This window comes from Engystomops pustulosus, chromosome 2 (genome assembly GCF_040894005.1).
Source record: "Engystomops pustulosus chromosome 2, aEngPut4.maternal, whole genome shotgun sequence".
NCBI classification, from domain to species: Eukaryota; Metazoa; Chordata; class Amphibia; order Anura; family Leptodactylidae; genus Engystomops; species Engystomops pustulosus.
Window position 1 is genome coordinate 161,388,040 of NC_092412.1, and position 16,032 is coordinate 161,404,071.

A 16,032-nucleotide genomic window follows, 5' to 3' on the forward strand; every position below is an offset into this window, starting at 1 on the left:
GCCCAGTCTGTAAATTATTGGCACATGTGTGGTATTGCTGTACTCGGGACAACCTGCAGAATGATTTTTGGGGTGTTTGTCTAAAGTGGCACGGGTTGGGCACATTATATGAGGCACTAAAATGACATTTTTGAGATAAAAACGCAATTTTTACTCTGCACCATTTGCTTTGCATTTAATTTTGACCAGCGTGTTGGGGGTTAAAATGCTCACCACAACCACCGATAAATTCTTTGAGGGGTCTAGTTTCCGTAATGGTATCATTTATTGGGGGTTTCTATTGCACTGGCACCTCACGGGCCCTGCCAACATGACATGGCACTCCAAATCCAAACATGTGAAAACGGAGCTGGAAAATCAAAATTTCATTCCTTCCGTTCTCATCCCTTCTGTGTGCCCAGTCTGTAAATTATTGGCACATGTGTGGTATTGCTGTACTCGGGACAACCTGCAGAATGATTTTTGGGGTGTTTGTCTAAAGTGGCACGGGTTGGGCACAGTATATGAGGCACTAAAATGACATTTTTGAGATAAAAACGCAATTTTTACTCTGCACCATTTGCTTTGCATTTAATTTTGACCAGCGTGTCGGGGGTTAAAATGCTCACCACAACCACCGATAAATTCTTTGAGGGGTCTAGTTTCCGTAATGGTATCATTTATTGGGGGTTTCTATTGCACTGGCACCTCACGGGCCCTGCCAACATGACATGGCACTCCAAATCCAAACATGTGAAAACGGAGCTGGAAAATCAAAATTTCACTCCTTCCGTTCTCATCCCTTCTGTGCGCCCAGTCTGTAAATTATTGGCACATGTGTGGTATTGCTGTACTCGGGACAACCCGCAGAATGATTTTTGGGGTGTTTGTCTAAAGTGGCATGAGTTGGGCACAGTATATGAGGCACTAAAATGACATTTTTGAGATAAAAACACAATTTTTACTCTGCACCATTTACTTTGCATTCAATTTTGACCAGCGTGTCGGGGGTTAAAATGCTCACCACAACCACCGATAAATTCTTTGAGGGGTCTAGTTTCCGAAATGGTGACATTTTGGGGGGTTTTCTATTGTACTTTTACTTCAGGGGCTCTTCAATTACACTGTGGCACCACAAAATATTTGCAGCCAAATTGGCCTTCCAAATTCCCGGTATCGCTAACTCTGTTCTGGACATCGATGTGCGGGGAAACAGCAGCTGACATCCACATGTCTGGTATTGCCGTACTCGGAAGAAGCAGGGCAAGAAATTAGGAATATATATTTACCTCAAATTCCTTCTGAATGTATCCGTTTTAGGGCTAAATTGGAAAGATTGAAATCAAAAATTGAAATTTCAAAATTTCCACTCCATTTTCATATGCTTCCGGAAAAATAATTAAAGGGTTAACAGACTTCTTAAATGCTGATTTGAATAGGTTGAGATGTTAGGTTCATAAAATGGTGTTACTTGTGGGGGTATATAGTACATAAGCCTTTATACGGCACTTCCAAACTGAATTGATCACCAAAAAGTTCGCATTTTTCAAATTTCAAGAAAATCTGAGAAGTTGCTACTAAAACTTCAAACCTTCTCACATCCATAAAAAAAATGGAAACGTAAAACAAATTATGGATATAAAAAGAAGACCAATGGCAAAAGGTTTCTATAAAAAAAAATTTGTGGTATCACTTTTTGTCTAAAAATTATAACATTTGAAACTTTGAAAATAGTCATTTTTTTCAAATTTTTCCTAAATTTTTGAATTTTTACCCCCCAAAAAAGGAACGGATCACCGAAATGACACTACTAACATAAACTACAATGTCTCACGAGAAAACAATCTCAAAATCACAGAGATATCTTAAAGCGTTGAAAAGTTATTACCACAGGAAGAGACACTGGTCAAATTTCCAAAAAAAGTTGCGAGCCTTAACCTGCAAACAGGCTGCGTCCTTAAGGGGTTAAATGACGGTTACACTTTAAGAAATGTTTACAACTTGGATACTGGCAGAATGTAAACTGACAAGCATTTATATATGAATTCCATCCTAACCTGAAATGACCAGTAACTTTTTTTACAAACTTTGCATAAATCAAGAAACATTTCTAATATGTCTTATATGGTATCTAATCTGGTTTTAAATCTGATAGTTTTCAGGGTTTGCTAGTAAAATTGACACAAGCTCGCTTACAAGAGGTGTAGCAATGAATCACACCTGTAAAATCTTCACCCAGCAGCTGAAAGTACACTGCAAACTCACAGACAGACTGCAGAGTCTCAGATGAAAAATGAAGATTACAATTGATTTCATCACCAAAAGCTGTGTTGTCATTTTGCTTGTTGTGTGGTCATAATTTAATGAATTATAGAATCCTAGCAAATGATGTTGCAGAAAGTCATCAGTCCATTAGGTCCAACCTGTAAACCATATAGTGTTGATATAGAGGAAGGCCAAAAACCCTCCAAGGCCAAAGCCATTTTGGCTGTTGTAGGAAAAAATATTAACTAAATGTTAAATCCCATATCCTTTGAGGTTTTTGCTTTCAAGAAAGTCATTCGGGACTTTCTTTAACAAGTTCCGCCATAACAACCTCCTCTTGCAGTCTCACTGCTCTTACAGTAAAGAATCCCCATCTAGGCGATGGTGGAAGCAACAATTCTCTAGTCATAGAAGATACCACCTTACTTTGGCCACAGGCCTCGGGATAAAAAGATCTGTGGAACATTTCCAGTACCCCCCCCCCCTTCAAATATTTGTAACTTGTAATGAGGTCTCCCCTTAGCTGTCTTTTAAGATAATTGACCCCAAATGTATCTGTACATTCCCCTTTTTGTACAGGAGGTCTTAATTTTTGTAAATGAATGAAAACATTCTAAACCCTATACAAATTTGGTTTCCCCAGGATCACACTCACCCAAAGAATGAAGTAGACATGTCATTTGGGGCACACTGTGAAAGTGGTAAAACCAAGTGCACAGGAATACTGTGCAAATGCGTTTTTTCACCATTTTCACTGCATTTGGAATTTTTTTCCTCTTCCCAGTACTTGGCATGGAATATGAAAAACCATCACAAGTGCAATTTGTTACGCAGAAAACAAGCCCTCATACAGTTCTTTACATGGAAAAATAAAAAGTTACAGATTTTTGAAGGTGTGGAGTAAAAAATGGAAACACTAAAATGAAATAGGACCTCGGCAGGAAGGGGTTAATATTGGGATCATTTATCAGGAGTGGTACACAAGTTTTTTTAAGCACAAGCCCTGAAATTATGTTTATTTTCCACTTTAAGCCACATTCTCACCAAGAGAGTGGTGTGAAGGAGGTGCGGGGGTGGCAGTAGAGTTGCTGGGCCTGGCATAGTTTTGTCCGGCAACATCGCCATCCGTCGGATACATCAGGAGGTTTAAGCCCCCTGATGTATCTTCCACGGCACAGGAGTGTATGAGACTTCCATCATAGGAATTATGAAGCTGAAGTTTTGATATGAGAATAGTAAGATTGTTGGAACAAACTAGCCTTCTTCTACAGTAAAATATCCTTTCCACAGTTTTAGTAAATGAAACGGCATTATTATTTCTACACAAACTTCTCACCAGACAAGTCAGAGATAAAGTGTGACAGTTAATTGTCAGACATATAGATAGTGTGTCAGCTTATTAAATGGAATTTGTCTTCAACCACAGGCACAATAAACCTTACTCACCCCACTGTGTCTTTGTTGAAAAGTGCAATGCCAACGACCTAGTTTAAATCTGCCTCCTCCCACCAGTAAAATTGTTCCCCAAAAAGTTACCTACACAGTGCTCACTGCTAAATTCACCGTGCATTGAGAGGAACATTGTTCTGGGAAGGACAGGCAGAGGACTTCCTGTAAGGCTGTGATTTGTAGAGACACAGAGCTGTCAATCAAAAGAAGGAGGCGTGGTTCACTGGCAGCCTGAAGAAAACGTGACTCTTCAGAAATTGACTCTTGTCTAGTAATTTGCATATCAGAAAAAGGGCTATAGTTAAAGCAGAACTGTAAAGCTATAGTGATTTTACCAATTTATTATATGTGAAAACAAATGGATGTCTACTATGTGCTGCTCATCCTTTTCTTTCCAAAGTTATGGCATTTTCTGTTCTGAAAGTGTTTGACAAAAATCTTTCTCACTAGTGGTGAAGTGGGCGGAGACTAATCTCAGTTCATGCCCTCAGGCTGCGGCCAGCTAGCTTGCTCACAGATCCCATGATGCCTTATGTTCTCTCTCAAAGTAATTTAGGATTAAATCCATTTAGTTTCCCACAAGTAAATCCACTGAACAATGCACATATAGGATATATATGGTGACCAGTCTGGCAGCTTTCATCACATGCAGGAGCAGAGAACATGTAATAATTGGTAAAAAACATAAATAAAAGTCTATGCCTGTAATGTGTGAGCACTAAGGGTTAATAGCTTATCTGCACAGAGCTAATACTGCCAATGACATGATGGGGGAGCAGCATCAGGCTGAGAGAAAGAGAAAGTTCTGTAGAATCACAGACTGGGCTGGAGGGGCTGATAGGGAACTGGGATATCTTGTACTTCACTATTATGTTCAGGAGATATCTGCATTCTAACCTTTGGCTCTGCTGCATTCACTGTCTTGGACAGTGCAGAGAGCTAAATCACATGACCTCCTCCCCTGTGAGCAGGAAGCAGCAGCTCCTCCCCTCCCATGAAATTGACAAGAAACATAGTGTAAACAAAGTATGGACTCATAGGGCTTATCACCACATAATTAGGAAGCAGCCATTGCAGCACTGAGATCTGAGGGGGATAGCAGAGAAACTGCTGAATAAGTAACAAAGATAATAGGCACAGTTGTTTTACAGCAGTTACTCTTTAAGGTTAAGAGCCTCAGTGGCAAATCATTTTAGGTGATTTGTAACCCTTTATCAGCAGATATTACTGGTTTGAGGGGTAAAATCTGGGGAAAAGTCTTCTTTAAAAGTTGAATAAACACACAACTCTCTTACAGGTGGTTGTGGGTGATAAGGTGAATCTTAACCCCGTGAATGCTGGGCAACCTCTACATGCCAGTAACTATGAACTCAGTGACAACCCAGGCTGCAAGGAGGTAAGATTTAAACACACATTTACAATTCAAAAGATCCATTCGAAAGTGAACAATTATAACACATGGTTTTGTGTGGAATTTCTTACTGTCTGACTGTGTTATTTATTAAGTTATCTTTTTAGATTTATGTCTGTAATTGTGTCTAGCTTATTAACAGTAGCAGGAAAGTACTGGGATGTTCAAGTTTTAAAGATAGCTATTTGTTGTTCAATTGGCTTCATAACCATTTTAGTGAAAAAATTATAGAGTTTGCTGAGCATCAAGGGTGACTCTGTAGTTATGCTAATTCAGCAGTATGCTTGTGTTTTAAATGTAGGTGCAGGTTCATGTGCATGTATGTAAAGATGAATTGACTTTTTTTACACCCCACCACAACCTATAATAAATGTCATAATGACAGATGACCTATATTGTCCTATTTGTGACTGTAAGGCCACTTTCACAAAGAAGTTTTCTCATCAGTATTTTACATCAGTATTTGTAACCCAAAGCCAGAAGAGAAACATAAACAAAAAGTATATTTAAAGATTTGTACACCTTCTGTGTTTAAGATCTATTTCTTGTTTTGGCTTCCAAAATGCAGTCGTAAATTTTTGTATAGAATTTTACAGCCCAAGGGCTCTTTCATACAAATGAGTGATTTCTCCTGTCCTGTATTTCTGTGCTGTATGAATCCATATATATGTGACATTGTTCATCCGTATGCGCACGCATGTCACTGTTTCCATACCGTAGCCGTATAAAATGCAGTGAGCTGGCAAATGATGGATGGATGACTATTGGATGGTTGACAGAATACACCCCGCTGGTTTTGGTCTTCCTGGATACTGCAGCATATGGTGCAGCACATATGCAACACATATTTTAAATGTTCCCATATATATTTTTATGTGAAAAAATTGAGAAAATTATGTTTACATTTTAGCTATTTTTGTCTAATTGTAATATAGTGTATTTTAAAATAAAAATGTTAATATTATTTGGGATTGTAAGCCTCAAATTTAAATATATATCACATGTCTGCTTTAGTTTCACTAGGTCTCATTCAGATTTTGGGGCTTGTGCTTCTATGAACTACAGAAAGAGAGCTACAGACAGTTGAAGTAACAATTCCCCTGCAGCCTCTAAATTGGACACATCTCAGGCAAAATATAAATACGACTTTCTCGTGCTCATTTTTACACTTTAGAGCAAATATTTTTTAGAGGCGAAGATGTAATTCCCACCCCCATCAGGTTATAGTATGAAATGTTCTTTCTAGAATTCCCTCTTTTGTGTGTAATCTTACACCCTCACCTGTAAAAAATATTTATAGAGACATTAGGGGATCATAAAGACATCTTAAAGCTACCGTTTAGCACATAAAACTCCTCTCACCTACGCAAGATGGTGCTTTATGCTACATTCTACTCTCCTAGCGCCCAGCACCCAGACTTTACTCTGCCATTACCTATATTTTACTTATTAATTCACATAATAAGACGACAAATAAGCGCTGGTCCACTTAAATCCCTCAACAATTTAGAAACCCAAAATACACTTAAAGCTATTAGATTATAGCTAATTATATAAATAATTATGTAAGGTGTTAGATTACACACAATAGTTGGGAATTCTAGAAACCCCGAGGGGGGGGGGGGGGCGGGGTTAGTGGGGTAAAGTCCAATGACGGTGTGCCTTTAAATACTGTATTGTGCATGATAATCAGTAGATAGATCAGTTAGATTGTGTTACGTATTGCAAAGAATAAAGGTATTTACATTTTGTATCATTTTGTTAATTTCATATTCTAGTTGTCAATTCCATTTGAAAAGGACATGTAGGATTTTATATATAAAGGGAAAGAGATGCAAAGTAGCATATGGGTTGTATAAACAAGAAGATTGATGATTGAATAAACAATTGGTAATATGATAGAAATCTTAGGTACCTGATTGACAACCATGATTAAATACTTTTTAGATATCTAGGATAATTGAGGGTAGAGACAAAGCCATAAGGTCATAACTGTGCCATACATTACTGCAGTGTTTTGAGATGTGTAACCTATTGTCATTTAATGGTAAGACTATGGTGTGCACAACCATATGATTGGAATTTTTCTTTTTTTAGGTGAATTCTTTAAATTCTAACACAAGCTGGAAGATCAATCTGTTTATGCAATACAAAGACTACATGGAGGATGTCTTAAAAGGGGTAAGAACAAAAAAATCAAATTCATGTTTTATTATTATTACTCACCTCTCAACTATAGGATAAAGTACTCAAATAATTAAAGGGAATCTTTCAGAAAAGAACATTCTCCCAGAGCCCCCAGGCTCTTTTATTCCAAAAATCAATATTTAATGATGAAGTGAATGAGACACATATTGGTTTTTGGGCATCAGGCACCTCCGGTGTGCTTCAAGGCTCTAGTTTTCCAGCTTTAATCCCACCCAAAGCTACCCTGACATGCCTATTATTGCAGCATTCTAATCTATTTTCATATTTAGCGATATCCGGGCCCTCCCATTTTTGTGCCAAACATAACATTTTATTAATTACAACTCTATTTTCTTGGGAGTTTTCCCCAGTGATACAGATCTGCTTGCACTAGTTTTGTACTTGAAATACATATAATGCATATATTTACTATTACTTATTTGCCCATAGGGGGATGTGGTTCGACTCTTTCATGCTGAGCAAGAGAAGTTTCTCACATGTGATGAATATAAATCTCGGTATCATGTATTTCTACGTACCACACTGCGCCAGTCAGCCACTTCAGCTACTAGCTCTAATGCACTCTGGGAGGTAGAGGTGAGTCTAAAATGAATCCAAAACACAGTGTACCCTCAGCTGAACTCTCCTGCAGTATCTAGAGTCCTAGATTAAAGGGAACCTGCCATTCAAACTAACCAACCGATATTAAATACTAAATTAAAAACTATTATTAAAAAAGCATTGGCCTTATCACTAAATGGCGTATTCCAATGGCTGCAATGTTAAAAAAAACTGTTTGTAAACTTATATGCAACTCATCTGAGGTAAGTACAATAACACTGCACTGTGTTCACTACGCTGCCCTGCCTCCCTTTTGGGACTGTTGAACATGATTGACAAATCTCAATACCACCACCCTGCTCTCGTTATGGACTGTATGCCAATATTCAACTATGAACATACATAGCTATGTGTACTTATTATATGAGGTATGAATTGCTATATAATTCCTTAGTGGAACATTGAGAGAGAAACATGTGACTTGCTAAAGAGAATTCCTAAGGGGGAGGATAGGTGAGCGAGACACAGTGGATGCATGTGCCTCTGCTACATCATTAACTACCTCAAGAAGGTGGGCGTTGAGAGACACACTGGCAATATGAAGAGAAATCAGCCTTTTTCCTTATCCTCAGTGAGGGTGCTGGGTTAGCAGTGTCAGCAGGTAGACTCTCAGACAAACTGACTATAGGCTCTCTTAATGTTAAAGGACTTCACAGCTCCGAAAAACATTCTATCCTCTTTATCTTCATCAAACACAGGGAGATTTAAGTAGCCTTTATTCAGGAAACACATCTTACTGAAGCAAAGTCGTACAATTTTAAGAACAGGTGGTACCCACACACATACCATAGCTATACTGATGACACTAGGTCCAGGGGCACGTCCATCTTACTGGAAAACACGATTCAGTGGACTTTGGTGGACTTTCTCAGCGACAGCGATGGTCGTGTAGTCATGGTAAAAAGCAAACTAGCTTGTACACCTTCACCTCTGTAACTCCTAAATACATGACAAGCTCAGGCCATAAGGTCTTTCCTAGACAGGATAGATGATTTTGGCGAGGGCACTGAAGTAATTGTTGGAGACTTTAATGCAGTGCTTGACCCAATGATTGATACTTCCGCTGGCTCGTCAGAGCTTACACATGCCAGCTTGCGTAGAATATAAGGTCTCCTCCATGGACATCAGTTAATCGACACATGAAGGCTATTTCACCCTTCATATAATGACTACACATTTTACTCCACGACTCATGATAATTACTCCAGACTGTAACAAAATGCAAGAAAAAAGCCAGTGTGTATAGGCTAAAGTGTATACAAATTTTTATTTCTTACAATTCAATACAAAGAGATAGATGACCTGGGGGGAGGGCAATTACACTTGTGCAGGGCAAATAGACGGTGTACATAGAGAGCTGGGAAGAATCATAGTCCATGGGGGAGGAAGGGGGGCTGGAATGAGATTGGGGAATAAGGACAAAAGGAATAGGGACAGGGAAAACAATATAAAGTGTATGTACACAAATGCCAGAAGCCTCACAAACAAAATGGAGGAACTGGAACTCTTGATGTTGGAACGGAAATATGATATAGTGGGTATCAGCGAGACATGGCTGGACAGTAGCTATGACTGGGCTGTTACTATAGATGGTTATAGTCTTTTTAGAAAGGATCGTATAAATAAAAAAGGGGGAGGGGTTTGTTTATATGTGAATTCTTGCCTCAAGCCCGTCCTGCGAGATGACATCAGTAACGCAAATGTGGAGTCCCTATGGGTGGAGATAAGAGGAGGGAAAAAGAATAATAAAATATTACTAGGGGTTTGTTATAAGGCTCCAAATATAATGGAGGCAGCAGAGGAAATGCTGATAAGTGAAATGGATGCGGCTTCAAAGCATGGTGAAGTACTTATCATGGGGGACTTCAATTACCCAGATATTGACTGGGGGGCAGAAACCTGCAGGTCCTTCAAAGGTAGCAGGTTCTTGTCAACAACAAAAGACAATTATCTGTCGCAACTAGTCCTGGAGCCAACAAGAGGGGGGGCACTGCTGGACCTTATCCTTACCAACAGACCTGATAGGATATCAAAACTACAGGTTGGGGGGAACCTGGGGAATAGTGATCATAATATCATTGATTTTGTATTACGCTTTACTAAGAGCGTTAGTGAAGGGGCAACCAACACTCTAAACTTCAGGAGGGCAAATTTTCAGCAACTAAGGGAAGACCTTAAAGGCATAGACTGGGATAATGCTCTCAAGGACAAACCCCCCCCCCCCCAAAATGGGACTTTTTCTCATATATTCTGAAAAAGTCCTGTGAGAAACACATACCTTATGGGAAAAAGCATAAAAGGAACAAGAAAAACCCTATGTGGCTAACTAGTCTTATAAGGAAAGCAATAAGCGAGAAAGATAAAGCATTTAAGGTGCTAAAACGTGAAGGTAGTGATGAGGCATTACAGGATTATAGAGAGAAAAATAAATCCTGTAAAAAGCAGATAAAGGCCGCAAAAATAGAGACTGAGAGAAATATTGCCAGGGAGAGCAAAAATAATCCCAAATTATTTTTCAAGTATATAAATGATAAGAAACTAAAAACAGAGAGTGTGGGTCCCCTTAGAAATAACATGGGGGTCATGGTGGAAGGAGATGAGGAAAGGGCCAATCTACTGAATGTCGCCTTCTCAACTGTCTTTACCCAGGAAAATCCCCTGGTGGAAGACACAATGAGGAATAATGTTAATTCTTTTTATAATGTCAACAGTTTAACCCAGGAAGAGGTATGGCGCCGCCTCGCAACCACTAAGATAGATAAATCACCTGGGCCAGATGGTATACACCCCCGGGTTCTGCATGAATTATGTACCGTGATAGACAGACCGTTATTTTTAATATTTGAAGATTCACTGAGGACTGGTTATGTTCCACAGGAATGGCGCATAGCAAATGTGGTACCAATATACAAAAAAGGATCAAATAGCGATCCTGGAAACTACAGACCCGTAAGTCTAACTGCTGTGGTGGGGAAAATATTTGAGGGGTTTATTAGAGATGCTATCCTGGAGTATCTCACTGTGCACAACCTTATAACCCAGCGTCAGCATGGGTTTATGAGAGATCGGTCCTGTCAGACTAATCTGATTGGTTTCTACGAGGAGGTAAGTTCAAGACTGGATCTGGGGGACGCTGTGGATGTTGTATATCTGGACTTCTCAAAGGCATTTGACACCGTGCCACATAAAAGGTTGGTATATAAAATGAGACTGCTGGGAATAGGAGAAAATCTGTGTATCTGGGTAAGTAATTGGCTTAGTGATAGAAAACAGAGGGTGGTCATTAATGGCACATTCTCAGATTGGGTTGATGTTACCAGTGGAGTGCCACAGGGGTCAGTATTGGGGCCACTTCTTTTTAATATTTTTATTAATGACCTTGTAGTGGGTTTACACAGTCAAGTTTCAATATTTGCAGATGATACTAAGCTGTGTAAAGTAATAAATACTGAGGTCGATAGTTTAGCATTACAGAGGGATTTGTGGAAGCTTGAGGGATGGGCAGAGAAATGGTTGATGAGGTTTAATGTAGATAAATGTAAAGTTATGCACTTGGGCCATGGAAACAAAAAGTATAATTATGTTCTAAACGGTCAATTACTTAGTAAAACTGAAGCTGAAAAGGACTTGGGCGTATTGGTGGATGGTAAACTTAATTTTAGTGACCAGAGCCAGGCGGCTGCTGCTAAAGCAAATAAAATAATGGGATGTATCAAGAGAGGAATAGATTCTCATGATAAAGACATAGTTTTGCCCTTATACAAATCCCTGGTCAGACCACACATGGAATATTGTGTACAGTTTTGGGCACCAGTGTATAAAAAGGATATAATAGAGCTGGAACGGGTGCAGAGGAGAGCAACCAGGATTATTAGGGGAATGGGGGGATTAGAATACACTGACAGATTACAAAATTTGGGATTATTCAGTTTAGAAAAAAGACGACTGAGGGGAGACCTCATTACAATGTACAAATACCTGAACGGACAGTACAAGGATCTCTCCAAAGATCTTTTTATACCTAGGCCTGTGACCAGGACAAGGGGGCATCCTCTACGCCTAGAGGAGAGGCGATTTTACCATCACCATAGACAAAGGTTCTTTACTGTAAGAGCAGTGAGACTATAGAACTCTCTGCTGCAGGAGGTTGTTATGGCCGACTCTATGTACATGTTCAAGAGAGGCCTGGATGACTTTCTGGAGAGAAAAAATATCACGGGTTATGGGGATAAAACATTTATTTAATTCTTGAAGGTTGGACTTGATGGACTTGCGTCTCCTTTCAGCCTTATATACTATGATACTATGATGCCATGCATCAACATTTCATAGAACCATTTAACCCCTTACCGACATGTGACGTAATAGTACGTCACATGTCGGGTCCCGGTACATGGAGAGGGCTCGCGGGCCGAGCCCTCTTCATAGCCGGTAAGTCTTTGCTGCATATTGCAGCAAAGGCTTACAGGTAACACCCGCGATCGGTGCCGGCACCGATCGCGGGTGTTTTACCGCTGATCGCCGCCCGCAAAGGTGCCGGCGGCGCGCATGCACCGCCATCTTTCTGTGGATCGTCGCTCCCCGTGACGTCATCGGGGAGCGGCGATCCGTCGCCATGGTAGCTTCGGGTCTCACGAAGACCCGAAGCTACTTCGGTTTAACCCATTCATTACCATGTGCTGTCAGCACATGGTAATGTATGAGGAGTAAAATCATACCATACTGTAGTATGGCAGTATATGATAGGATCGATCAGACAACCTAGGGTGAAAGTAAATTATAATAAAAAAACCTAAAAATTCAAATCACCCCCCTTTCCCTAGAATTAATATAAATATAAATAAACAGTAAAAATCATAAACACATTAGGTATTGCCGCATCCGAAAATGCCCGATCTATCAAAATATGATAACGTTTTTTCACTGCGTTTAACCCCGTAACGGAAAATCGCGCCCAAAGTCAAAAATGGCACTTTTTTGCCATTTAAAATTTTTTTTTAAATTCTATAAAAAGTTATCAAAAGGTTGTACAGTCCTAAAAATTATAACATTGTAAACGTCATCAAAATCCACAAAAAACGACATCACCCACAGCTCCATACACCAAAGTATGAAAAAGTTATTAGCCCCAGAAGATGGCAAAATCACCCAAAAAAATTTGTACAGGAGGTTTTAATTTTTTTAAATGTATGAAAACATTATAAAACCTATACAAATTTGGTATCCCCGTAATCGTACGGACCCAAAGAATAAAGTAGACATGTCATTTGGGGTGCACAGTGAAATCCGTAAAATCCAAGCCCACAAGAATACGGCACAAATGCGTTTTTTTACCAATTTCACTGCATTTGGAATTTTTTTCCTGCTTCCCGGTACACGGCATGAAATATTAAATACCACCATTTGGAAGTGTAATTTGTTACGCAGAAAATAAGCCATCACACAGCTCTGTACATGGAAAAATAAAAAAGTTACAGATTTTTGAATGTGGGGAGTGAAAAATGAAAACGTAAAATCGAAAAAGGGCCGCGGCGCGAAGGGGTTAAAAGTGTGGAAACACACATCAAAAAAACACACTAGTGGACCAAGGTCAGTCACAAAGGTCCACATACAACCAAGAGTGAAAAAAGAGATAGGGACATTTCCCTCATACAAGATAAACAATAATTGGTCTTTACAAAGAAGACAAAAATACAAGACAGTCCTGAGAACAAGAGTACAAAAAGGTTAAATTATGAACTTCTGCAGTAGTCCCTATGCAAAATACCTGTGAACCCCTTGCACACAAACAAATAAATAGGGTATAGTAGTAAAGTCAAATAATGAGCAATGAACAAATTGTGTTGGCTATTTAATAATATTGTTTATTCAGATATTGTACATATCTCCACAATTTCTATATGCGCAATTACTTCAAATTACTCTAGACTGGACTATCTGTTCTTACGCCACAGACAACATCAATTTTTAAGATCGTGCTCTGATCTCTATATCCATCTCGCTCCCAAATCCTACAGCTTTTCAGTGGCAGTGGAAGCTTAACTCCTCCCTTTTGGAGGACCCTTTGGTCTTATAGGAACTCAGAGACTTAATCACCACTCACTTTGATCTACAGAACTACATTAGAGAACGTAGATCCCTGCAGATTTACTATTAGAAGCATCCTAATAACGCATGACAGTCGCCGTGAGAAAGAGAGGGCCCAAGCACCTGTCACCCTTTTAGACCAAATTAAATCATTGGAGCTTTCACATAAGAGATCACCAACCTCTGACATAAGGATTGCTTTAATATCAGCCAGGGAGGCCTTACATGCTCTACATATTAACAAGGCCAAAGGTACCTTAGCTAAATGCAGAAGGCATTTCTATGAGTACAGCACTAAGTGTGGCAGGCCTCTGGCCAGAGAATTTAGGGAAAAGCGTTCCGCACGTACGTTCCCAAAATCTTATCTCCGACAGGAACAACACTACATCTTAGTCAAGACATAGCAGCAACCTATCAGATACTATACAACCTGGAACAACCAACTTCCCAACAAGCTAGGGAGGAACACAGACATAAGTTACAATCTTATATAGCTGAGTGAGACTGCCTGCGTTGATGGACAAGGAAGCGGAGGCCCTTGAAGCCCCAATAACAGGGTTAGAATTTAAAAGTGCACTCCAGGAAACCCAGACTGGTAAAGCCCCTGGCCCAGATGGCTTCTCTTTACCCTAATACAAAGGATTAGCAAAGATGAACCTCACTGGACAAAAGCCTTTAATACTGTAGCTGCTGATTCTCCTCTCCCAAGCCCTACATGCCACCATCACTGTTATAGGTAAACCAGGGAAAGACATGACACAATGCTCCAGCGACCGGCCACTTTCATTATTGAATCAGGACCTTAAGTTGTTCTCAAAAGTCTTGGCGACACGTTTGACGGCCTTGTTGAAGAAAACCATTCACTCGGATCAAGCAGGATTTATACTTGGTAGAGAGGCCAGGGACAACACTACCAAAGCAATTAATCTCATACGCAAAGCACAACTCGAGGGATTACCTCTCATGCTTCTCTCCACAGATGCTGAAATGGCACTCGACAGAGTAAATTGGTCATTCGTATCTGAAGTACTCAGTTACTTCAGTCTGCATAACCGTATGCTTGCATGGGTGTTGTCCCTGTACTCCACTCCTTTGGCATCGGTCCATGTGAATGGTGTCTTATTGTGCAGCTTTAATATCTAAAACAGTACACAACTCTTTCCCCATTACTATTTGTCCTATCTTTAGAACCTTTTCTCCGTAGGATCCGTAACAACCAAGATGTTTCAGGCATCACGACTCGAGGTTCCATTTACAAAATAGCAGCCTCTGCTGACGACCTGCTCTTTTTCATCTTAAATCCGCATATTCCTTACACAACCTTATGCTGTTGAAAGCATCAAATATCTTGGAATTAATCTCCCAGTGGACGTATCCAAACTGTACACATTGACCTTTCCTCCTGTTCTTCAAAATATTCAAAAGTACTGCTCCAGGTGTTCTAAGGGCATTTTCTCATGGTTTGGGAAATGTGGCATTTTCAAAATGAACATCCTCCCATGTTTGCTATATCTATTTCAGGCTATCACTATCCATTTTCCTAAGACCTTCTTTCACTCAATAAATGCCCTGCAACATGGCTTTGTGTGGGCAGGCAAAACAACAAGAATTGGTCATACCACCCTGTTCAGGCACAAAAGATCGGGAGGAATAGGGCTCCCTGATCTCCGGAATTACTATAGCGCAACACATATGGCGAGAGTCCTCGATTGGTGTTGTAATCAGAGTATGGAGCCATGGATCCACCTTGAGCAGTCTTTTACGCAACTACCTTTACAGGCTCTACCCCGGTTGGAACCTTAAAGCGACAACCCACAATCGGCCCCACATTGACAATATTTCAGTACAAGTTTTGTGCAAGACAGACTCTAACATCTGAAATCCCCTCTTACTCTGATATTTGGCAACCCAGACTTCCCCCCTGGCTATGGTGACTTGGCCTTCAAGCAATGGAGATGGGCTGGTAGGTTTAGGGCGAAACACTTTATCAAAGAACAAGCTGGATTATGACCCAAGAACTGACGTACCTAACC

The 16,032-nt window shown here is 39.9% G+C and overlaps 1 protein-coding gene across 2 annotated transcripts in view; it reads left to right on the forward strand.

Moving 5' to 3' along the window:
• The window catches only part of ITPR3 (inositol 1,4,5-trisphosphate receptor type 3), a 253,384-nt gene that overhangs the window by 43,509 nt on the left and 193,843 nt on the right, over window positions 1-16,032 (forward strand). For both annotated transcript variants that reach the window (XM_072137166.1, XM_072137167.1), the window contains exons 6-8: window positions 4,991-5,089; window positions 7,202-7,285; window positions 7,742-7,888. In XM_072137166.1, the coding sequence (XP_071993267.1) occupies window positions 4,991-5,089; window positions 7,202-7,285; window positions 7,742-7,888 (330 nt within the window). The remainder of the gene's footprint in view (window positions 1-4,990; window positions 5,090-7,201; window positions 7,286-7,741; window positions 7,889-16,032) is intronic.